This window comes from Bufo gargarizans, chromosome 1 (assembly GCF_014858855.1).
Source record: "Bufo gargarizans isolate SCDJY-AF-19 chromosome 1, ASM1485885v1, whole genome shotgun sequence".
NCBI lineage: Eukaryota > Metazoa > Chordata > Amphibia > Anura > Bufonidae > Bufo > Bufo gargarizans.
Genome location: NC_058080.1, coordinates 630,059,073 through 630,084,178, shown reverse-complemented (window position 1 = coordinate 630,084,178; position 25,106 = coordinate 630,059,073). Strand labels below are relative to the sequence as shown.

Sequence of the window (25,106 nt, the reverse complement as noted above, 5' to 3'; positions counted from 1 at the left end):
TTCTTTATGGGGTCCCCTCCTCTTGACTTGTTCTGCACCAATTCCACACCCATGAATCTCAAACCTTCTGGTCCCTATCAGTATATCTATTGGGTCCTCTCCATCTGTTGTGCACCAATTCCACACCCATGAATCTCAAACCTTCTGGTCCCTATCGGTATATCTTTGAAGTGTGGGAGGAAACCGGAGTACCTGGAGGAAACCCACACAAAAACGGGGAGAACATGCAAACTCCATGCAGGTGTGGTCCTGGGTCAGATTTGAACCTAGGACCCCAACAGTGCAAGGCACCAGTGCTAACCACTGAGCCATATTTCTATGCACGCATTAACTACTGATCAGTGCCCTAAAGAAGATTGTATTGAGGATATTATTTACCCCTGGTGGGTTCTCTTGACTTTTTATTGCTGTTGAATATAAGACCTTTTGGGACCCAGCAGAGTAGACTTGTGAACCCTATGGGGCAGATTTATCAAGACCGGTGCTTTCTCCCCTGAGCTGCCGGAGAATACGCCTAATTTATGATGAGCAACTTTTCTGGCACAAGGGAAATGATATATCTCTCTCTTTATCCTTTACGTATGCCTTCATTTTGCTAGCAGAGTAAGGGTCCATTCACACGTCCGTAGAATGGGTCCACATCTGTTCTGCAAATTGCGGACCCGTTTATTCTCTATGGGGAGAGTGTGCTGTCCGCATTTCCGGAGTGCGACCCCAATCTTCCGGTCCGCGGCTCCGGAAAAAAATAGAATGTGTCCTATTCTTATCCGCAATTGCGTACAAGAATAGGCAGTTCTATGGGGGTGCCGGCCGTGTGTATTGCGGATATTGTGGACCCTTACCCTCACGCTTCATATCGCACTATGGCAGATGTCTCCTTGCATTTATATGGTTGTATTTTATTTTGTGGGTAAGCGTCATTATTTTTCCTCCACTTGTACTAACTGTATTCCTGCGTTTTTCCGGTTTCCTAGATTGGCAGTCGTAGCAGCGTATATTCACCTGAAAGCAGTGTGAGGAAGACTGGTGCATATATCTATGAGGAGTTTATGCCCACTGATGGCACTGATGTCAAGGTATTGCCCTCTTTTAACCGGAGTCAAGATTGAGAATAGACCTAAAATCCCTGCCTGGCTGATTCTCAGACAGATTAGATGATGGTGCTGTGCGTTCTCCTGTGATGCGTCGCTGCACTCAGACTCGGAGCTGTCTCCGCCACTTACTGTTTTCTTTTCATCTAATGCAGGTTTATACTGTGGGGCCAGACTATGCCCATGCTGAAGCTCGAAAGTCTCCTGCATTGGATGGCAAGGTAGAAAGGGACAGTGAAGGCAAAGAAGTTCGGTATCCTGTTATTTTAAACGCCAGAGAGAAACTAATAGCCTGGAAAGTGTGCCTCGCCTTCAAGGTGAGTGATCGGGAGATCCCATTTACGGCACAGCACACAGAACTTTCCTTCACCCTCCACTCTTTTACACGGCTGCAGTTACATTTCATGTTTCTGGTTGTTTCCTAATTGCCACTTCGTAAAGAGGGCAATGTGAAAAGAATATATATTTTTTCTTAAAAAAAATAAATCACAATTTTTTAAAAGCCTAAGGCTAGTTGCAGACAAGCATGTCTTGTGTAGAAATCGCGCTCCGTGTATGAACGTGATTCTCCATTATGTTTCTCAGTAGTGCATGACATTATCCGGATTTATAATTCTGTGTGTCTCTGCATGACCTTACTTCTACAGAATTCGGCCTCATGCACACGGCCGTTGTGTGGCCGTTCCGTGCATTGGGGAATTGCGGTCCCCAATGCACGGGCAACATCCGTGCTGCGGGCCGGACCCATTCAACTTGAATGGGTCCGTGGTCTGTCCGTAGTGCAAAAAAAATGACCTTTCATATTTATTTGCGCTGTGGAACAATGGAAAGAAACACCACGGAAGCAGTCCGTAGTGCTTCTGGTGTTCTGTTCCGTGACTCCGTTCCGCATCTCCAGAATTGCGGACCCATTCAAGTCAATGGGTCCGTGATGTGTGGTGCAGACGCCCGGTGGCCATGGATTACTGACCCGACGTTTGCGGGCCGCAATACGGCCATCCAACGACCGTGTGCATGAGGCCTTATACTGACATAATGCTGTCACTATAATTCAGTAGTTACAGGTCATGCAGAGACTCAAGGCATTATAAATCAGTATAATGCCGTGTGATCCTGAGAAACAAACCGCGTCCATAACGGACAATAGCTTGTACACGGAACGCGATTTCCACATAGGACATGATCGTCTGAAAGAGCCCTAACACTGCTCTGTAGTATTCACTTCTCATGTGTGCTGTTCATTAGGTTCCCAGGATTCCATGAATGACAGTCACTTGCTGCAGCTTTTATAAAATGAACCTATAAAAATAAAAGGTTTAAATGAACACATCAGCAGTTTAGACGCCCTTAAGGGGAACATTGCACCATGAAAATGCAGTGTAATCTGCTGGCAGCATGTTCTAGAGCAGGGAGAGCAGATTTCTGTATAGTTTTATTGGAAAAAATTCAGTAAAACTTGTAATTAATAAATTTATATCTCTGCTCTTTCTGTGCTTAGGAGTCTAGTGGGCGGCCCTACTCGGTGATTGACAGCTAGCACTGTATTATTAAAGGGAGTCTGTCACCACATTTTAGCATGTTAGACCGTTAAAATAGGGTTATGTGATCCAGCCAGAACATAAAAACGATACCTTTGTGGTAGAAAACGGACTTTTCTTTTTGCCGAAAATGAAGTTATAAGATTATGTTCTGAGCCCTCTCAAGTGCCCAGGGCGGTCTCTCAATCCTCGGAGCCCCAGGCAGGCACCTCCTAAACGGCTCATAACCCCGCCCTCCGTGCGCCTCTGCCCGCCCGTTTACTCCCCTCCCCTGTCCTTTTCCACTGCGGCTGTGCGGTCCAAATCGTAGCGGGCGCATGCGCAATGCGATGCCTGCTCCTGGCAGGGCATCGCAATACCTACTTTGCATGCGCCCGCTACGATTTGGACCGCACAGCCGCAGTGGAAAAGGACAGGGGAGGGGAGTAAACGGGCAGGCAGAGGCGCACGGAGGGTGGGGTTATGAGCCGTTTAGGAGGTGCCTGCCTGGGGCTCCGAGGATTGAGAGACCGCCCTGGGCACTTGAGAGGGCTCAGAACATAATCTTATAACTTCATTTTCGGCAAAAAGAAAAGTCCGTTTTCTACCACAAAGGTACCGTTTTTATGTTCTGGCTGGATCACATAACCCTATTTTAACGGTCTAACATGCTAAAATGTGGTGACAGACTCCCTTTAAGCATAGAGAGAACTGTCAGTAAGCAGGGCCGCTAGGTGTTCCTCCATTAGGGAAGTGTCATGAGTTCTCAGTGGCAACCTCTCCCAAACTGCTTCCCTCCCCTCTTGGTTGTTGTCTCCTGCGGCTGAGAGGACATCTGATGAGGCAGGAGGCTGCTGGAGGGAGGTGTTGCTCAAGAGTAGAGGGGCACTCCCCTAATGAATGAATGGCCAGCGGACACATAAAGACTTAATGGGCATTTACAACATGTTCCTGGATAAACCCTGAAGGGGCAAGAGTGCACCAGACAGTGACGTTCCTCTGTTCTGCTGATTATTGCTGGGAGTTCTGAGGGTGGAATCTCCATGCTATCATCCCCAAAAAAAAGGTCTTCAATGTATTTTAATGGAATACCTCTTTAAGATTAGCAATACTGGCACATCTCACTTCTGCTGCACGTGATGAATTGAGGTGGTTGTCTGGTTTCACGATACTGATGATGCTTTTTGTCCTACTTGAATGAATTTGAGAAGAAGCTGTGATTACATTGCACCGCCATCACAAAGTAGACGGCGTGCTGGTAAACATTGAAGTGGACATTCAGACAAGCTCAACGGTCCCTTCAAACAATTGATCGGCGGGGCTGCTGGGATTCGGACCTCACCGATCTGATATTAACGACCTATCCTGAGGACAAGTCTTTAATATCTTGACACTGCATGGCCCTTTAAGATAACATTTCAAACTAAGCTCCCCTCCCTCAGATCAGAATGTAATGGCTAACAAGAGGTTGCTCGTTTTACTGTAAAATAAGTCGGCAATATTGGCACGTAATTATGTTTGTTTACATGTTTAGGAAAAATTTTGCACGATTTCTAGTTTGATCATGAAAAAATAAAATCCACATCCTTTTGCCTTCTCTTTAGGAGGTGAGAGCTGCATTTACATGCCGCAATCGCCTCTGCTGTATGGGGACAAGAGATGACAAAGCAAAGCTTTCACCTATTCGCTCATTCATCTGTTGATCGGCGGCACCTTTACACAGTGCAGTGCTTGGGACTGAGCGGTCCTATGAACGCTCCTTCCTGATAATTGAGCCTTTAGGTTGCTGACACAGATCTGCTTGTAAAGTGCTCATCTGATTTAGAATTCACTGATATCAGATCCAGATGAGATTTATGTGGATCAACATATGACACTGAAAGAGTCAAACCTAAGACTAAGCTTTTATTGTCACCAATTAAAACAATATAAAAAAAAACACACATGTGAAAGCATAAACTCACACAGAGGGACAAAATGCCGTAGTGAGGTCTCCTGTATGTGACATCTGACCATTCCGCTGTGTCGTGCATTGATTTTAGTGACTGATGTTGGGACGGACTGTGTTTCTTTTGGCAGTGTGACCTAGTCACGTTACACATCTCCTTATTATAGGACTTCCAGGGTCCTGATAGGGTTTAGACTGCAGTGCAATAACCCTGCATTTCCTTTTGAGACTCTATCTTGAAGGAATTACTAGGGAGAGATGGTTCCCCCTGGCGTTAAAGGGCTTCTGTCACCCCACTAAACCTTTTTTTTTTTTTTTTTGCTTACTTATAATCCCTACACTGCGATTTATGGCTACATGATCAAATTAATCATTTTGGTCCTGTAGATTTAGTTTAAAACAAGCTTTTAAAATATGCTAATTAACTTGCTACCAGCACATCTACACCCGGGGCAGGCGCATTGAGGATGGAGCGGCCGCCTCTCAGTGTGCCTGCGCCAATTGAAGACGGGTAAAGCCGCGGCGCAGGCGCAAGATTTTAAATGCAAACAGGCAGGGCCAGCAGAAAACGATCCCGTTCCCTGGCCTTGTCAATCACAATGTGGAGGGGGCGTCTTTACGATCGGAGGATGCGGCTGCTACCAGCAAGTAGTCGCCCTACTTGCTGGTAGCAAGGTAATTAGCATATTTTAAAAGCTTGTTTTAAACGAAATCTACGGGACCAAAATGATTAATTTGATCATGTAGCCATAAATCGCAGTGTAGGGATTATAAGTAAGCAAAAAAAGAAAATAAAAATAAAAAGGTTTAGTGGGGGGTGACAGAAGCCCTTTAACTCTTGCGAAGATAGATTTGCATGTAGTGTTCACAATACATCATGAATGTATTTCCATCGGTGGGTAAAAAATAGATCAGGCACTCAAAATATGTATTCTAGGAACATTAATTATAAATGATTTAATTAAGCTCCCTGAAATAACATTAATTCATAAAAATCATATACAACATAAATGGCAGCAATAATTCCTAAATATAGCAGCATAAACTTTCATAAAAACAAATTGCCTGAGAAATAGCGGCGGGTACTCAGCAAAGTGCAATAGTGCAATTTGTAGCAGCAATAATTTTCAAAGTCCAACCTATGGACAACTGCAATCTGTATATTCAGCAAAGTGCAATAGTCATCAAAGTCCAACCTATGGACAACTGCAATCTGTATATTCAGCAAAGTGCAACAGTGCAAATAATAGCAGCAATAGTCATCAAGGTCCAACCTATGGACAACCGCAGTCCGTGTATTAGATCTTTATAAATGTTAATCCTCCTATGTATCCGGATGTTACTTTTAGGTAAATATACTTTCAAATACTCATAGTTCCAAGCAATATTGCTACTAACTTTCAGTAGCAAGCGCACAGGTAAATGTCACAAGTCCTTTAAACAAGACAGGGAAGACTAAGTGGCACAGTGCGGTAACATGCCACGGTGGCGTCCCACCGCTTATTATTACTGTTTCAATATTACCGTAGTCTGATCGATGTTCACCTGTCTTTATGCGGGCTTGGCGATTCACAATAAACCGGGTGTCAGCTGACTGCGTGCTAGATTGGAATTATATATCATCAGCTGACTGTGCACTTGTTGAAGCTACGTGTCATCAGAGCTTCCTCCAGAGATTGCCGGTCCTTAGATGTGACTATCTTTACTTCAAATCCAGAGGGACTTCTTAACCAGCATGCCGGTGCAAGGTATAAACCATACGCGTTTCGGGGATATTGAAATGACCCCTTCCTCAGTGGTAACCTTGTAATGTTTCCCCTCCTCCTTTTATATCCTGATCCAGGTGGGTATCAAAGTCCGGACTGGAATCACATCATCCCAGAGAAATATCTAAAACCCGGATTTTCCATAGTGCAGTTTCTGTGCGCTTACCATGCGTTTTTTTTTTTTGGGGGGGGGGGGGGTCAATTGCATTTTTTTGCACCATAGCTGCTTAAATATAGCATAAATCATAATGCATATAAAATATATTAAATTTATATAAAAAACATTTGATTTTATATAAAAAAAACACTGTTAGACCATCATTTCATCCACAATTCAGCCATAAAGGTTAAAATCAATGGGTCCCTTGACATACATCTTTGTGTGAAACTCATTAGCACAAGGGGGGGACAGAATTACAGGTCCCCTATTGTGCCAAGAATCGTTTTATTCACAGGAACCCAAATAACTCCCAATCCGCATTTAGCCCATTGGGGACCAATGAGCCAAAGTCAAATATAAATTTAGATTCCAACCTTGACATCTTTTTTATCAGATCACCACCTCTCCAATCTGGTTCCACTTTGGCTAGTGCCATATAGATCAGACCCGTAGGGTCTTTATTGTGGCACAATTTAAAATGTTTTGAGACAGTATGGTTCTCATAACCTCTGCGTATGTTGGCCACATGCTCAAATTGCGGTCCCCAATGCACGGAACGGATGCACAACGTTCGTGTGCAATAGGCCTCTATAGGTAGAGCATTAAGTAGCTTGAAATTTGCTTCAAAATTCCTTCAACCAACCGAGTACTGCTGGAATGATTTAATTGAGGAAATAATTGCTGTGATTTCAGCGCAATTTCCAAGCTACTTTTTCATCCATAGAGTAACATTAAAATCTGTTGCTGTAAAATTGGTGATTACAATTGAATTTATCCGGCTGATTATTTGGCGATTTTCAAGCTAATCCATACATTTCCTATAGACAGTGATTTTAGAACAAATTTCTTGTAGTGTGACATAAAATTTGAGGTGTAGCCCTAACCTTAGAATAAATATCGGATTGAGCATGATCTATCTCTATCTAAATTCAGGTAGCCTAATTTATTCATTAACTGCTAGGGTGCTGCCACACATTCAGGGTTTTTTTATGCAGTTTTTGAAGCCAAAACCAGGAGTGGATTTAAAAAAATTGGAGAAGTTATATCTGCCCTTAATGCTTTTTCTCTCGCACCTGATTTTGGCTTCAAAAACTACATCAAAAAGCCTGAATGAGTGCACAGACCTGTAGGGTGGTGTGCAATCGGTGCTGTGGCTCGGAGATGATGGCTGACCGCTTTGGGGCTTTTGTTGGAAACCTCTCCGTAATACGGCATAGGCTGATTGTTTAGATCTTGCATATGGCCTTGTGTCTTAGGCCTAATATGTATTAAAGGGGTTATCCGCTAACTCGGGATAGGTCATCAATATCCATATCAGCGGGGGTCCGACACCCAGGACCCCTGCCGATCAGCTCTCAGAGCACCGTCCTCTTCCTAGGCCATGTGATGTCGCCGTACATTGGTCACATGGCCTAGTTGCATTGAATGTGGCTCAGCTGGGATACCCAGCACAGCTTCTATATAATGTATGACGCTGGGCTTGGAGAGCTGCCGGGAGAGCTCGGGTGAGTGCAGCGGCTGAAACAACCCCCCGCTGATGTGATAATGGTGACCTATCCTGAGGATGGATCATCTTTATCAATTCCCTGATAACTCCTTCAGTTAGTTCATCCCATGAGAGGTCAGTGGACATGAGCAGCATGAGTGTGTTCCAGATCTACCAACATTGACAATGAAATGCAACAAATTCTCTTGAATTATTAAATGTACTGTACATGTCCTTTATTTTCATTGACTCTTCACAGCAAACTGTATGTGGTTTCGATTTGCTTCGCGCAAATGGCCAGTCTTATGTCTGCGATGTCAACGGATTCAGCTTTGTGAAGAACTCTATGAAGTATTATGATGATTGTGCCAAGATTCTTGGGTAAGATTGTGACTATTTGGTGACTAATTTGATAAATGGTGACTAGTTTGATACATTTGTTAGCTTTGCAACTTTCACGGTTTCCAAGCAACTTCCCTCTGTATGTCGGTCTGTTAGTCTGTGTATGTAGCATCCTACACTACATGGACCAAAGTATTGGGACAACTACACGTTACACCTACAGGAGCTTTTATGACCTCCCATATTAAATCCATAGTCATTAATATGGAGTTGGTCTCCCCTTTGCAGCTAAATCAACTTCCACTCTTCTGGGAAGATTTTCTACAAGATTTTGGCATGTGTTTGGGAATTTTTGCCTGTTAAAAAAAAAAAAGAGCATTTGTGAGGTCCAACAGAGATGTTGGATGAGAGGACCTGTCTCGCAGTCTTCATTCTAGTTCATCCCAAATGTGTTTGATGTGGTGAAGGTGACGGCTCTGTGCAGGCCAGTCAAGTTCTTCCACACCAAACTTACCCAATAATGCCTTAATGGACCTTGCTTTGTGCACTGGGGCACAGTCATGCTGGGACAGAAAGGAGTCTTTCCTAAATTGTTCCCTCAAATTTGGAAGCATACAATTGTCCAAAATGTCATTGTATGCTGAAGCATTAAGAGTTCCTTCACTGGAACTAAGGGGCCTAGGCCAACCCCTGAAAAACTACCCCATAGCATTAGCCCTCTTCTACAACACTTTACAGTTGGCACAATGCAGTCAAGCAGGTGACAGTCTCCTGGCATTCACCAAACCCAGACTTGTCCATCAGACTGCCTGAAAGAGAAGTGGGATTTGTCACACCACATATCACAGTCCATGGTGCTGAGCTCTACACCTCTCCATCCAACTCTTGATATCACGCTTGGTGATGTAAGGCTTGCATGCAGCTGCACCATGCTTGTGTGGCCACCGCTTCCATTCATTTCTGTGGGGTCGAGGGAAAAAATTAGTTCGGTGGCTCCACAGAAATGTATGGAGGGCAGCCGCACATGCGCAGTGAGAACTCTGGGACTTTGCTGACTCTGTTTACAGAGGTGTGAGCCGCATCTATCAGACAATGGGGGCATATGCTAGTGAGGTGACACAACCCCTTTAAAGAGTTGTGTCCAAATTTGTCTCCCCATATAGTTTGTCTATCGATCATGTAACTAGTTGTCATGTTCCCTTTATTTCAGAAACATCATCATGCGAGAGCTTGCTCCTCAGTTTCAGATCCCTTGGTCTATACCACTGGAAGCGGAGGATATACCTATAGTGCCCACAACATCTGGGACAATGTAAGCACATATTGAGCTGAGCGCTTGCTCACAAGGCAGTCGCAGGGTACTTTCATCTCATCCATAGTAACACGTTACTGGAGGGTGAACAGAGTAGTAATGCCCTCTGGCCATGTATTATGTGTTTGTAGGACACTTTAACCAGAGATATATTTTGCAGAAAGATATTTAATCAAAGATGAATGTAACATTTCCACATAGGTATTTATTGGTTAGGTAGCATGCCGTCAGTAGAGATTTGAAACTGACTAAAAGAAAACGTTCCATGTCCGTAGCAGCAGTCACAGCGCGGCTCTCTGTGTATGTTCTGCTCTTTTTAAACCCTTATTTTCTTTAAGGATGGAGCTCCGATGTGTGATTGCAGTGATTAGACATGGCGATCGGACACCAAAACAAAAGATGAAAATGGAAGTAAGACATCAGAGGTAAGTAGTTTGTGGTGACTACCGTGGAGAATCGGAGGCTGAAATGTATTACAATTTCCATTTTAGTAAACTGGATGACAACAGATATGGTCTCCTACACAGCCCCCAAAAGGATGTCGGTCACCTTGTCCACCCTTGTAAATGTGTCTAGTTATGCAGTGATGCCTCCCTTTCTGGTATTAGGTAGTATTATATAACTAAGCAGATTTGCCATCATGAATTCTAGGAAATCTGGGTCACCCTCTTTTCCCCAAAACTTAACTCAAGGGTCTGAAATGAGAGTATTTAAGGTTAATATCAATTTCAAATGGACTCGATACCTCCACAATTTAGCATGCGTCCCACGACCCTAGCACCTGGACTCTGGTTTAATAGAATGGTGGAGGACTTGTGTATTGTCGGCCAATGGCTAAGAAAAGCTGCAGTATTTTACTTCTATTTTAGAGCAAAATGAATCTTTTAACGGCAACCCGTTTCCCACATGCAGCTAATGATATGGGCTGTAGATGACTCCATAGCAAAATCATTGCTGTGTCTTTTAACCCTTAGGATTTCCATTCACATAGCTGTATAGGGGTTATTTTTTGCGGGACAAGTTGTACTTTCTAATCCCGCCATTAATTATGGCATGCAAAGTAATGGGAAGCAGTAAAAAATTGGGGTGGAATTGGAGTTTTGTTCCCACGTTGTTCCGTTTGTGGCAAAACTGACCCATGCCCTTCATTCTCTGGGTCAGTACGATTACAACTATACCCCATATGTATAGGTTTTTCATGTCTAAATAGTGTAAAAATAAATGTAAACTTTGAAAACCCCCCAAAAATTTTTACATCACCATATTCTGACCCCATAGCTTTTTATAGTTACATCTACTGAGCTGTGTGGGGGCTGATTTTTTTTATTTATTTATTGATACCATTTTGGAGTGTATTTGGCTTTTTGATCACATTTTATTACATTATATTAAGTGAAGCTTTGAAAAAATGGCAAATTGGCCATTTTGACCCATTTTTCCATTATGCCTTTCGCCATATTGGAAAAATATTTTTATAGTACGGGCGTTTTTTGTAATGCTTTTTAAGCTCGCATTTGAGACTACAAAATAATTTTTTTTTATTTTGAACACTCATGTATTTTTAAAAATTAATTTATTACTGTCTGTTGCTCATTTCTTATGTTGTCATGCCTTCTGGTAGCCAAAATAAGAATTGCAGTTTGAATGCTCTCAGCCTCTTCTGCGAGGCTGAGTGTATTTAAATCAATTACCGGCACCTTCACTGGCCACAGAGGATGCTAGGAACACCACCGGAAGTGTGAGCTTCCAGATTTTTGACCATTTAGATGCCGCAATCTCACTTGATCACAGCATCTAAAGGCTTTAATTACCCCGATCGGCATTATTGCAGGTCGTGGTAATTAGCCGCAAGTCTCTGCTATTTGAAACAGCAGAAACCTGCTGGCAATGACAGCTGCACGTGCGAACATGTATAGCGCTGGTAGCGAACGGGTTAAAGCTCTCAGCCTCTGCATTTTGATTTAAATCCACTTTGAAAATGTACCTTTTCATGTCACCACTGCAAGCCCGCCCATCTCACTGATTAACATCCTGGCACGTCTGAAATCTCATGCGTACACCGTAAATACTCTATTCCTTCTCCTCTCACAGTAAGCAGACTTGAAGAAGGGGAAGAATATTTATGGTGCACACATGAGGCTGGCTCCATGGCTTGGGCAGTGTAGGAAGACACCCCAATGACTCCATGACCGCATTTACATATGGAAAGGTTCAAAGTGGATTTAATTTGCATTTAAAGACCCAACAATGATTTTGTTGCAGCGTCATCTACAGCACCATATCATTAGATGCATATGTGATGACAGGTTTTCTTTAGGGTTTGTAGGGACGTATGTTCCTTTAAAAATAAGGTTATGTCCACAAATAGTGCAGATGCTGCTGATCATCCACAGATTGCATGGGGAGGATGCAGTATGTACAGTTGCAGCAAAGTTTAAAAACCTCATCCACACGTTGAGTGTCCTCACGTAATGTGACTTGTCAGTTTTCTAATTGCTAACAAAATTTAGCCTTTTACAGTGCAGAGGGTGAAATCTGGTGTGGATTCTGATGCTGCGACTTGTACACCTTCAGAGGCAATTTTTTTTTATGATTGTATTTTACTCATTTTGGGCAAAAAAAAATAAGAATCATTTTTTCAATTGGTCTTTGTTCAAAAATATTGAGCCGTTCTGTCACAAAGTGATAACTGTTTTTCTAGCTGTGTGACTCTTTTTACTTTTCACTTTGTGCCGGTCATTTAATAACCCTTATCTGTAAATTACTAAGAGGTCATAAACACTTATTTAATCCACATTCTTATCAGTAAGATAAGAACTGAGCTATAATGTGTGTTTATAAGGTCAGAGAGCAGAGATAAGGAGCCCGTCAGATTAGGCTACTTTCACACCTGCGTTAGGTGCGGATCCGTCTGGTATCTGCATAGACGAATCCGCACCTATAAATGCAAACGATGGTATCCGTTCAGTACGGATCCGTCTGCATAACTTAGTAAAAAAAAAGTCTAAGTGTAAGTCAAACGGATCTGTCCTGACTTTACATTGAAAGTCAATGGGGGATGGATCCGTTTACAATTGCACCAATATTGTGTCAATTTTAATCGTATCCGTCCCCATGGACTTGCATTGTAAGTCAGGACGGACCCGTTTGGCTCCGCACCTCCAGGCGGACACCAAAACGCTGCAAGCATCGTTTTGGTGTCCGCCTCCTAAGCGGAATGGAGGCGGAACGGAGCCAAACTGATGCATTCTAAACGGATCCTTGTCTATTCAGAATGCATTGGAGGCTTTGGAGCTAAACTGATCCGTTTGGGGCCGCTTGTGAGAGCCTTGAAACGGATCTCACAGGCGGACCCTGAAACGGCAGTGTGAAAGTAGCCTTAGCTGGCTAACTGAGCAGAAAGAAAATTCAGATTCCTCTATTAGAGCATCTCAGCTCTGTACAGAAAAAAGGGTTCCATATTGATAATAAAGGCCGATAAAAAATAAAAATAAATTACAATGCATAAATAAAAAGAAATTGCCCCATTGCAATTTAACCCTTCTGCTACCAGTGCCGTACATGTACGGCACTGGAGTGATGGGTAAACATAACGCCTGCTCACACGTGCAGCGCACACCATAGCTGGCGGATCTCCACTGTTTCAAACAGAGACCTGCGGCTAATGACCGCGATCGTCATTCTTGCCATTATTGTCATTAAAGCCTTTAGATACCGTTAATAAAAAAATAAAATATTTGTGAGTCTTGTAGCCTCAAACATGGACTACAAAAACATAAAATAAAATGTATAAAATTTAAATCGCCTCCCTTTCCGTAGAATAAAAAAATACATACATAAATAAATATTTAAACATCATGGGCATAACCGCGTCCGAAAATGCCTGTACTAATTAAAATATAAAAATATTTTCCAATAGAGCGAATGGCATAAAGGAATAACGTATCAAAATGGCCGGTTTGCCATTTTTTCAATGCTTTTCTTACTCAAAAAAAAAAGTAATAAAATGTGGTCAAAAAGTCACACATACACTTCAAAATGGTAGCAATAAAAACTACAGATCGTCTTGCAAAAAATGAGCTCCCACACAGCTCCGTAGACAGAACTATAAAACTATTTTTACACTATTTAGACATAACAAACCTATACATATGTGGTATTGTTGAAATCGTACTGTCCCAGAGAATGAAGGGCACAGGTCAATTTTGCCGCAAAGGGAACGCCATAGGGACAAACCTCTAAAACAGTGGTGGATTTGCAGGTTTTTTTTTTCTAATACCATCCCATTTGGAATGTTTTTCCTGCTTCCCACTACATTGTATACCATATTAAATGGTTCCATTAGAAAGTACAATTTGTCCCACAAAAAAAAAGCTATCATATGAAAATGTGAATGGAAAGAAAAAAGTTATGGCTCCAGGGAGATGGGGAAGAAAAATAAATGCAAAGAAAATAAGTATCCAAGGGGTTAAGGCAGCTGAAAATCCAGGACTTCCATGTGTGACTGTGGCCACACTGGAGTACATAAGAGCAGGATAGCGTAATCCGCCATAGCATTGTATGGAGTGAATATGGGCCCTAAGGATTAGACTAGACAGCGACAGTTGTCCCAGAAAAGTCTTGCAACCGGTTTTGTAATGATAGTCAATTCTGCCTTTTTGTCAAGCGACAACAGATGAGTCAACAGAACCCATGGCACCAGCTTGAGTCTGAAAAAGTCTCTCTTTTTGAGAAGGATATTGGATGTGAAAGCTCTAATTGTGAAGTGCCTGATGACACATGTTTTATAGTCTTGTGTGTGTGTATATAGATTTCTGCTTCTTCTACCCCAGAAAATATGGTATATTCATCTCTCCTCTGTATTCAAGGTTCTTTGATCTTTTTGAGAAATGCTACGGGTACAAGACTGGAAAATTAAAACTGAAGAAACCAAAGCAGTTACAGGCAAGTGATTGTCCTATAATTCGCTGTTCACACTGGTGTAATGGTTCAGTCCCATCCGCCAGAATGGCACTCATCTGCCAAAGTTTTGTACTTGGTGAAGACAGGCAAGAGAAGTCAACAGAACCCATGGCACCAGTGTGACCAGAGCCTCCAGTTTTCCTGCACATACCTGGTAAATTGTCTTCATATATATTGTATTAAGCAGGAAGTATTGGACATTGCAAGACAGCTTCTTGTGGAACTTGACCAAAACAATGATTCTGAAATAGAAGAAAGCAAAGCAAAGCTTGAGCAGCTAAAGACGGTGTTGGAAATGTAAGTGAACCTGATGACACCAACTAATGTGATCCCCATAGAACAGGGATCCTCAACCTGCGGTCCTCCAACTGTTGTAAAACTACAACTCCCACCATGCCCTTCTGTAGGATGATAACTCTCTCTATGATACCGCCATACACATGCATGTTTGACTTGGCCAAGCATGTATGTGTTGTAAATGGAAGAGGGGAGAAAGGTACTGCCAGGCACCTCTGGTAGGCAGATGATCACCCTGAGAACCAAAAGATTGGGCATGTTTAACTCCAGTATGTTGTATGGCCACTGATCGCAGAAAACCAAAATGTTGTGCATGTAGACTTTGCAGTATTTTGCCAAAACTTAAGTGACATCTAGTCAGTGTTTTTTGAGAGAAAAAACAAAAACGCTGTGAAAACATGGCAAAATCCAGCCTGAAGGAGGTTTTTCTTGTATCCGGTTTGGGCTAATGGAAGCAATATGAAATATGATAGAGCAGGGATGGCCAACCTGCGGCTCTCCAGCTGTTGTAAAACTACAATTCCCAACATGCCCTGCTGTAGGTTAATAGCTGTAGGCTGTCTGGGCATGCTGGGAGTTGTAGTTTAGCAACAGCTGGATAGCCGCAGGTTGGCCATCCCTGTGATAGAGCATCCTCCTCAGGCAGACCTGAAACTAGAGCTAAGAGCTGCCCCGAATGTCCTATTTATGGGGAACTTCTCTAAGGGATAACATCCGATTGCCCAATGGTCCCAGAGGCAGGACACTGAAATACCAGTTATGTTTTAGAAAGTGGGCATTAAAGAAGTGGCTTAGGCACTCTTCTCTTCAAATAAGAGGGTGCCTTTTTTTTTCTATTTCCTAAATTACTTTTCTAATGGATTTCTGTTCAGTGAACACAGAAAATCAAACTATAATAATAATTCCAGTCCTACCTAAAGTATCTCCACATTATTGATTTTTGGATCAAAGATGTGCTTCTCAGCAAGCATTTTTGATGTCCCTACAGATTAGCCAATGAATTTGCTTCAATGTATCATACAATTGTTTTTATTAAAATTTAGCTTCCTTTACATGATGGTACTTTTCTATTTGTATGCTTAAAGTGTAACTGTCATGTTTTCATAAAAAAAAAAAAAATTTTTAGCATGTTAGTGCTGGTGCATAAATCTTTCGTTTCTTCACATACCACTGTTTTCCTTAAGTTTCCCCCGTAGGCCTCTTTCACACTTGCGTTGTCCGGATCCGGCGTGTACTCCATTTGCCGGAATTACACGCCGGATCCGGAAAAACGCAAGTGAACTGAAAGCATTTGAAGACTGATCCGTCTTCAAAATGCGTTCAGTGTTACTATGGCAGCCAGGACGCTATTAAAGTCCTGGTTGCCATAGTAGTAGTGGGGAGCGGTATACTTACAGTCCGCGCAGCTCCCGGGGCGCTCCAGAGTGACGTCAGAGCGCCCCATGCGCATGAATGACGTGCCATGCGATCACGTCATCCATGCGCGTGGGACGCCCTGACGTCACTCTAGAGTGCCCCGGGAGCCGCACGGGCGGTAAGTATACTGCTCCCCCGCTCCCCCGCTCCCCACTACACTTTACTATGGCTGGCAGGACTTTAGCGTTCCGGCAGCCATGGTAACCATTCAGAAAAAGCTAAACGCCGGATCCGGCAATGCACCGAAACGACGTTTAGCTTAAGGCCGGATCCGGATTAATGCCTTTCAATGGGCATTAATTCCGGATCCGGCCTTGCGGCAAGTGTTCCGGATTTTTGTCCGGAGCAAAAAGCGCAGCATGCCGCGGTATTTTCTCCGGCCAAAAAACGCTCCGTTCCGTAACTGAAGACATCCTGATGCATCCTGAACGGATTTCTCTCCATTCGGAATGCATTAGGATAAAACTGATCAGGATTCTTCCGGCATAGAGCCCCGACGACGGAACTCTATGCCAGAAAAAAAGAACGCAGGTGTGAAAGGGCCCTTAGTTACAACTCTTTTAACCTCTACAATATGAGGATCTTTTCAAGATGGATCCTCTGACAGTTCTCTGAGGCCAAAACTACTTCACTTCACATACACACTTGCTGTAGAAAGCAGCTTCCTGTGAGCCAATCAGATTGGATTGCGGAGAGACACGCGTCTGCACGCTAAAGCCTAATGCAGGCATGCACTGTGGAGGACCGCCCCTTTGTCTTCTGTTTACATTAAATGGAAGACAACAAGCCCTAGCAACGGTCTTTTAAGGGAACAGTGGAAAGGGACAGAGGACATTAATGAAAGCTTTTGGCAATCATTGACAGACTAACTCAGGTATACATGCCTAGCTCTAATAAACTAGCAAATAAAATAAAAAAGTATGACAGTTATACTTTAATCAAGGTTTCGATACCTTGGGGGGAAAAAGCCACAGTTTTTGTGGCATTTTTTGATGCAATGTTTGAGCCAAAGCCATAATCCACTTCTGGTATTGGTGCAAAACAGCTGCAAAAACTGATGCTTTTTCACAAATAAGCAGTGCATTAAACTACCCTTACTTATTTAATAGGTATGGACACTTTTCTGGAATAAATCGTAAGGTCCAGCTCACCTATCTGCCACACGGCTGCCCTAAGACGTCTAGTGAAGAGGAAGGTGAGTTTTGGTGAAATAATTTTGGAAGAATATGACCAAAGCAGAATTGTACAATCGGTTTCTGCATTGGGGCTCTTTTTTTACAGACTGTCGAAGAGAGGAACCATCTTTGCTGTTAGTCCTAAAGTGGGGTGGTGAACTGACCCCAGCCGGCCGAATTCAAGCAGAGGAACTTGGCAGGGCATTTCGGTGCATGTATCCTGGAGGACAAGGTAATCCATACAGACACTTCTGGTAAGGTTAAGGCACAGTAAAAGAGATTTTTGCAGGTTCGGTGTATTACCTTCCTATGTGCTGCACCCACATGCTTCTGTCTGAAAGATAGGGTGTTTTCTCACCAGAGGGAAGTAAAGACCTATTTCTAGGGTATGCTTCCACTTTATTGTTTGAGGTCTGACTGCTGAGTCACCGATCAAATCCTTGAAGAGTCCTGTTGTGCAAGATGTGCACCACTCATTTGGATCTATTTTTTTTTTCTTCACTGCACAGTCTGCCAGGGAATGATATCACGGGGGAAGTAGGGGCTACACATATGGCCCATCAACTAAGATGAGCATACACAAGAGTTTTATTTATTTTTTAAGGGGTTTTCTGACTTTTTTTTTATACACATGACCTATACTCTAGGTTAGGGATGGCCAACCTGAGGCTCTCCAGCTGTTGCAAAACTACAACTCCAAGCATGCCCAGACTGACTATCAGCCTACAGCAGGGCAGGGTGGGAGTTGTAGTTTTACAACAGCTGGAGAGACACAGGTTGCTCTAGATAGCATCTGATTGGTAGGCATCTGACAAATCTGTTTTGAACTCCTCTGCCTTATTGCAACTTGCCCTAGGCCAGTGACGTCACTTTCATTGTTCACGTGGCCTAGGCGCAGCTCAGTTACAGGGGGCTGAGCTGTGATACCAAGTACAACCGCTACACAATGTCTGGCGCTGAGGAGGCAGTGGTCTTCTCAAACAGGATAGGTCATTTGCATCAGATTGACAGGGGTCCAACACATACAAGATGTTTTGATTCAGGATCGTTTTTTGGGGACCAGATAGGATCAAAATAGAGGTGAATATTGGTAGCTACAAATATTTAGTTTTGTGTATTTTTGACGTGTAAGATGAATGTATGTTATAATGCTTTCTAACATATGCTATTTCCTAGGAGACTATGCTGGATTTCCTGGCTGTGGCCTTTTGAGGTTACACAGTACTTATCGACACGATCTTAAAATTTATGCATCAGATGAGGGAAGAGTCCAGATGACAGCTGCAGCGTTTGCTAAAGTATGTTTGTCTATACACAATCCTATACAATGATTACATTTCTCTTCGGTTTGTATGTATGTACACATTATACCACCCAATATCTATACTGAAGGCCATTTTCAGTGGATCTGAAGATCGCTGCAGGTGTATGCTGCTCTATGGCTTGGCCATTACCAATCATGTTAGAAAGTATCTCTAGATTTGGAGATACCTGGGCAGATTAGTCAAGTCTCCAATATCTTGGCTCTGGTTTCTTCATTAGATAGTTTTTAACATGTGAAGCTGATTTATGATTGTGATCTTTCATGTGCAGGGTTTATTGGCACTGGAGGGAGAACTGACCCCAATACTTGTTCAGATGGTGAAGAGCGCAAATATGAATGGCTTGTTGGACAGCGACAGTGACTCTTTAAGTAGCTGTCAGCATCGAGTGAAAGCAAGGCTGCATGAGATTCTTCAGCGGGATCGTGATTTTAGCGCTGAGGACTATGAGAAGGTAACGCCAAAAAATAGTAGAGGTAGCCGTTCACTGGTTTCTTACCATCTGGGTAACGGGTTGTCCAGCCTTATGGGAGTGTTTAACTAGCTCAAGGAGTGTGTTATACCAAATGATAAAATCATAATGGCCTTCCGATTCTGCCATAGAAAACTGAAATACTTTCCCAAATAGTCTTCTATGGAGATCCCAGGGAAGTTTTTCTGCATGCCCATGGCTCTATCAGATTTAGTTTTTTGTATCTTAAAGTGAAAGCATTAATATGGCCAATATAAGTTCCGCCTGGTGGTATGTTAACATCTATTTAAGTGTACCTCTAATTTCAGAACATTTTCGTAGTGAGGTCATAAGTGCTCATCAGTTGGGAGTCTCGGTACTGAGATCACCACCGTTTGCTAAAATGTAAGCAAGGGGCAAGAGCGCTCAAGCAGTATATGACCATTATATATATATATATATATATATATATATATATATATATATATATATTTATATTCTATGAGCCTGTTCACCACTCTTCTTGCCTCTCTGCCCCATGCCGAGCATACCCAAACACAACCGATGGGGCAGAGCGCTGAGCTGAGTGCTTCTGCCCCCTCTTCACTGAATACATCTTATCACTTGTCACTATGGCATGTTAGTAGTTTTGAGAACTTAGGCTACTTTCACACTTGCGGCAGGACGGATCCGACAGGCTGTTCACCATGTCGGATCCGTCCTGCGGCTATTTCGCTGTGCCGCCGGACCACCGCTCCGTCCCCATTGACTTTAATGGGGACGGGGGCGGAGCTCCGGCGCAGCACGGCGGTGCACGGCGAAAGCTGCCAGACTAAAAAGCCTGACATGCAGTAATTTTAGTCCGGCGGCCTTTCGCCGTGCTGCGCCGGAGCTCCCCCGTTCCCCATTATAGTCAATGGGGACGGAGCGGCGGTCCGGCGGCACGGCGAAATAGCCGCAGGACGGATCAGACATGGTGAACAGCATGTCGGATCCGTCCTGCCGCAAGTGTGAAAGTAGCCTAAGTAGTACAGTTTAATGTGACCACCACAGCAATGATACAGCGGGCAGTTGTTACCTTAGACCGTTTTAAACAGCCTGTCACATCACTGCTGCTTCATAGGAATATTCCCTTATGTTCTCATGATCTGACAATGCCACAAGGCATATAAGAGGTTACATTTTTCAGATTGCCATAAGGATATAAACGTTTGGTTAAAGCACACAAACCTATGTATTTTGCAGCTTACAAACAGGTTCTGGAAAATACGGGTACTGGCTGTGCGCATCCTGCAATTGCACAATTCTACCTATTCTTGTCTTCAAAACGGACAAGAATAGGATATGTTCTATATATATTTTGCGGAACAGCCGAACAGATGCGGACAACAGGCGGATAACATCCACATGGCGTCCACATTTTTTGCAGCCCAAAGAAACTAATGGTTCCGCATGGTTAAAAAAATAAAAAATAAATGTGCATCGGATGCAGACTGAAAACACGGTCGTGTGCATGAGGCCTAAATATAGAAGTAATAATTTATCTATTTTCTTCCAATCAGCTCACTCCCACTGGAAGCATTTCCCAGATTAAATCAATGCAGATTATAAAGAATCCAGTTAAGACTTGTGACAAAGTTTACTCCCTAATTCAGAGCCTGACATCACAGATCCGGCAAAGAATGGAAGACCCAAAATACGCAGGTAAAAAAAACTTAAGGCACCCATACACATAGTGTCGGCAGGAGAGGCCAGCCATCTAATTTGTATGGGGAGCTCCCAACTCTCCCGCAGCAGAGGATGTTGGGGAAGAGAAGGATCGGGCATGAGATAAGCTGCCGGCAGAGGTGTCTGGCAGTGGCTTTCTCCCCTCTCTCCATTGAAAACACATACACACCTGAGTAAGCTGAGCTTGAATGTGTGTTGGAGAGTCGGGGGAATTGGCTGTGAGCTGACCAAAAGTTGGGCAGACTACTATTGAAGGCATCTGGGCACCTTTTAGAATCTGTCACTTTCAGAATGATGTGCTTTAAAAATACCATGTTTCCGAGCCGTGAGGTTTGCATGGTAATTAGTAGTAGTACTAAACATCCATCTGTCTGTTGGGTGTAATATTCCTGCTGGATTGTGATCTATCAATCATGTTAATGGCTTCTAAGCTCATGAATGACAAATGTTTTTAGATTTGTCCTCTCCGCCAGAATTATATCCATTTCATAATGAGCACTTGAATAATTACCTCTCTCTCTTGGTTTATTGCGCTCTTCCCCTCCTCAGATATTCAGCTTTATCACAGCGAGACCCTGGAACTGATGCTGCGCAGATGGTGCAAATTGGAAAAGGATTTCAAGACAAAAAATGGAAGATATGACATCAGCAAAATTCCTGATATTTATGATTGCATCAAGTATGATGTGCAGCATAACAGCTCCCTGAAGCTGGAGAACATGATGGAACTGTACAGGCTTTCCAAGGCACTAGCTGATATAGTAATTCCTCAGGTAACTTATATTCAGCTACACATAAGTATTTTTGTGTGAAAATGACTTAAAGAGGACCTTTTAAAAAAAATGCAATGCAATCTGACAGCACCATGTTGTAGAGCAGATTGATATATATTTTTGTGGGAAAACATTCAGTAAAACCTATAATTTATACATTTATAGGTCTGCATTTTCCACCTCCTGTGAACAGCTATCTGTACAGGGGGAGGAGTTATCGGTGATTGATGGTGTGTAGAGAGAGCTGTCAGTCACTGATAACTCCTCCTTCCTGTACCAATAGCTTTTCACAGAACTGTAGATATAAATGTAAAAATTATAACTTCTACTAAATCTTTTCCAACAAAAATATATATCAATCCGCTCAGCTTCTCCTGCTCTGTAACACGGTGCTTTCAGATTGCATAGCATTTTTTGGTGACAGCTCCTCTTTAAAGTTAATCTGTCGTGGAATGTGCTTTCAGATCTGTGGGCAGCATGTGAGGGTGGTATTGCACTGCCCGATCGATCGGCCCTTGTGTGCTCCAGCCTGATTACTCAGGCCAGTGCAGACTTTGAAGGTGGAACGATTGCTACCAGTCTTTCCTCCCTCATTCTCCAATAGATGATCGGCAGCACATCCTGATTACATAGGGAGATGTGCTGCCGATAATCGGGTATCTTTTATCCTGTTGAAAGATGTTAATCAGCCTGATTGGCTGCTAGGTTACATAAGCCAATTACTGGGAGCGAGCATTCGCATTTCTGATAACCAGATTTTAACAAGAACCTTTCACCAGATTTCCTCTATTAAATGAAGGTGGTAAGGTGTATTAGTCCTGTAGACACACGACCGTGCTGTGGACCGCAAATTGCTGTCCGCAATGCATGGGCACCGTCCATGGGACAGCCACATGGGGATCTGTTCCGCAAAAAGTTAGAGAAAACTCTATCTTTTTGCGGTTCGGAGGCACGGAACGGAACCCCAGAAAGCACTCCATAGTGTTCCGTGTTTCCATTCCACACTGTTCCGCATCTCCGGATTTGCGGACCCATTGTAGTGAATGGGTCCGCATCCGTGATGCTGAATGCACACGGAACGGTGGCCGTGTATTGCAAATCCGCAAATGTGGTCCGCAATACGGCAACAGGCAGCACACGTTCGTGTGAATGAGCCCTAAGGGTTATGTTTTATAAATGTTTTGCATGCTCTTCAGTCATTTACAAGTTAAAGCTACTATCTAGTTGGGTGTTCACCTGCCATTTATTTTCCTCAGTCTGTTCCTCGCCTGCTTTTTAGCTCCGCTCCATTAGGGCAGAGGTGTGATCTATGATTACAGTCTATCTACAGTGCTTATAGTGAGTACGGGTTAGGGTCCATTCACACGTCCGTTTTGGTGTTCCGCATCCGTTCCGATTAAAAACGGAACGTTATGCGGATCCATTCATTTTCAATGGAATCAGCAAATAATCGGACAGCACTCATGGTGCTCTCCGATTCCGTGATTCCGTTCCGTTCCGTGAGTTCCGTTATTCGGATCCTGGAAAAAAAATATACCCTGTCCTACTATTTGTCCGATTTTGCGTTCCGTCATCCCATTCTAGTCAATGGATCCGTCGAAAATCTGGAAGACATGCTAAAAGCATCCTCATGTCATCCAGATTTTCGGATCCGCAAAAAACAGGAACGTTTATCTGGAAAGGTAAAAATACTGACGTGTGAATGCACCCTAAGTCTGAGACACGCCTCCTGCCTCAAAAAAAAAACTGCCATTATTTATGTTTAGTAGTCACTAGTCCGTGAAAGAACATTACTTGAAAGAGCATTTCCACCAAGATTGTTTGTTCAGCCGGCAGTCTGAACTGTAATGGCCGATATGCACTAAAATGTGTATGGCTTATTGGGAGAACCATCGTTCATCAGACGATCAAGCTTTCAACAATTCATCAACCTGCTTTACATGTATCTAATGTGTATGAACTCTTTAAAGGGGTTGTTCAGAATATTTTTATTTTTTTATATCCTTCTAGCAGTACCTTTTAAGTACCCGACACTCTTCACTGCACTTCTGATCTCCAACTGTCAAATTCCAGACAGACGGGGTCACGGGTGCTGCAGCCAGTGACTGGCCTCAGCGGTGAAGTGTCCCCAGTTGGCACGCCGCTGCTGGGTCATGTCCTACATGGGGACAAGTCACCACTGAGACCAGTCGTTGGCTGCAGCAGTACACATGACCCCATCCGTGCTGAAGTTGACAGGCAGGAACTGGAAGTTCAGTGAAGCTTGGGAGCTGGAACAGAGTGGCAGGTAGCAGGTAAATGTAGATCTCTTCACAAGAACCAATTACTGGGGGTATAGGTATTTAATAAAAAAAAAATATATATATATATATATATATATATATATATATTTTTTTTTTTTTTTATACACACACATACACAACCCGTTTTGGCTTGTTTGGCATTTTTTATCTGCCTGTATTTCCTTGAACAGGATTGATACACTCAAATCTAAATTTCTCAAATAAAGAGGTAGAGTAACCCTAAAATTGTTGAAGACTTGCACCCACTGTAGTTATTTCATAGGGAAAATCTGGTGGCTTGTTCTTGTCAAGAGGCCGTTCATTTTTGAATAGAATGCAAATGTCAGTGGTATCTCCGACCACAAGCAGATATGTTAATACATAGGGAAGAATTAATACAGAAAGTATGTTTAGAAAGCTGCAAAACTTTTGCGTTCTACAGAGTTGGTTTTATTTACATGAAACTGGAACATCCCTTTACGATATTTTATTTTTTCTTTACTGTTTGCAATTTAGGAGTATGGAATATCCAAAGCAGAAAAGCTAGAGATTGCCAAAGGTTATTGCACACCCCTTGTGCGGAAGATACGCTCTGATCTCCAGAGAACTCAGGATGACGACACTGTAAATAAGCTACATCCGCTGTAAGGAGCTGCATTGCTTCTGGATCCATTTGGGTTCTTCTTTTTTTAAATCCATATTACATTTTTTTAATCGTATGACCTTTCTAACATGCTATGCTTGGTATAGATGTCTATCAATAATTACAACCTATAAATGGCCTGCAATCATACTCGCCAGTCAGCTCCTGTGCCCATAGGCTGCAACATGGCAGTGACCACTTGCTCTTGCTGTAGTTTTGCTTCTTTTCTGCGTAGGCACAGAATGGAAAGTGGACAAATATGGCACATGCGCGGATTCAGACAGCAGAACCTTCTGAATTTGCGCCAGATGCGTCCATTTGCTGTTCAGCTACTGCACGGAATAGAAGGTAACCAGGAACAGCCAGAGGAAACAGTTGCTACCATCTTGCGGCACATGGACGTGAAGGATGACTAGTGAGTATGTTTAAGTCACT

General features: G+C 43.0%; 1 protein-coding gene across 11 annotated transcripts in view; it reads left to right on the top strand.

The window, feature by feature from the left end:
* PPIP5K2 (diphosphoinositol pentakisphosphate kinase 2) overlaps positions 1–25,106 on the top strand; it is a 133,599-nt gene that overhangs the window by 38,106 nt on the left and 70,387 nt on the right. For all 11 annotated transcript variants that reach the window (XM_044275957.1, XM_044275961.1, XM_044275959.1 and 8 more), the window contains exons 7-20: positions 975–1,076; positions 1,247–1,408; positions 8,228–8,349; positions 9,521–9,622; positions 9,961–10,047; positions 14,491–14,566; positions 14,772–14,881; positions 17,407–17,492; positions 17,579–17,704; positions 18,649–18,770; positions 19,066–19,248; positions 20,808–20,949; positions 21,523–21,746; positions 24,545–24,672. In XM_044275957.1, coding sequence (XP_044131892.1) covers positions 975–1,076; positions 1,247–1,408; positions 8,228–8,349; positions 9,521–9,622; positions 9,961–10,047; positions 14,491–14,566; positions 14,772–14,881; positions 17,407–17,492; positions 17,579–17,704; positions 18,649–18,770; positions 19,066–19,248; positions 20,808–20,949; positions 21,523–21,746; positions 24,545–24,672 — 1,772 coding nt within the window. The remainder of the gene's footprint in view (positions 1–974; positions 1,077–1,246; positions 1,409–8,227; positions 8,350–9,520; positions 9,623–9,960; positions 10,048–14,490; positions 14,567–14,771; positions 14,882–17,406; positions 17,493–17,578; positions 17,705–18,648; positions 18,771–19,065; positions 19,249–20,807; positions 20,950–21,522; positions 21,747–24,544; positions 24,673–25,106) is intronic.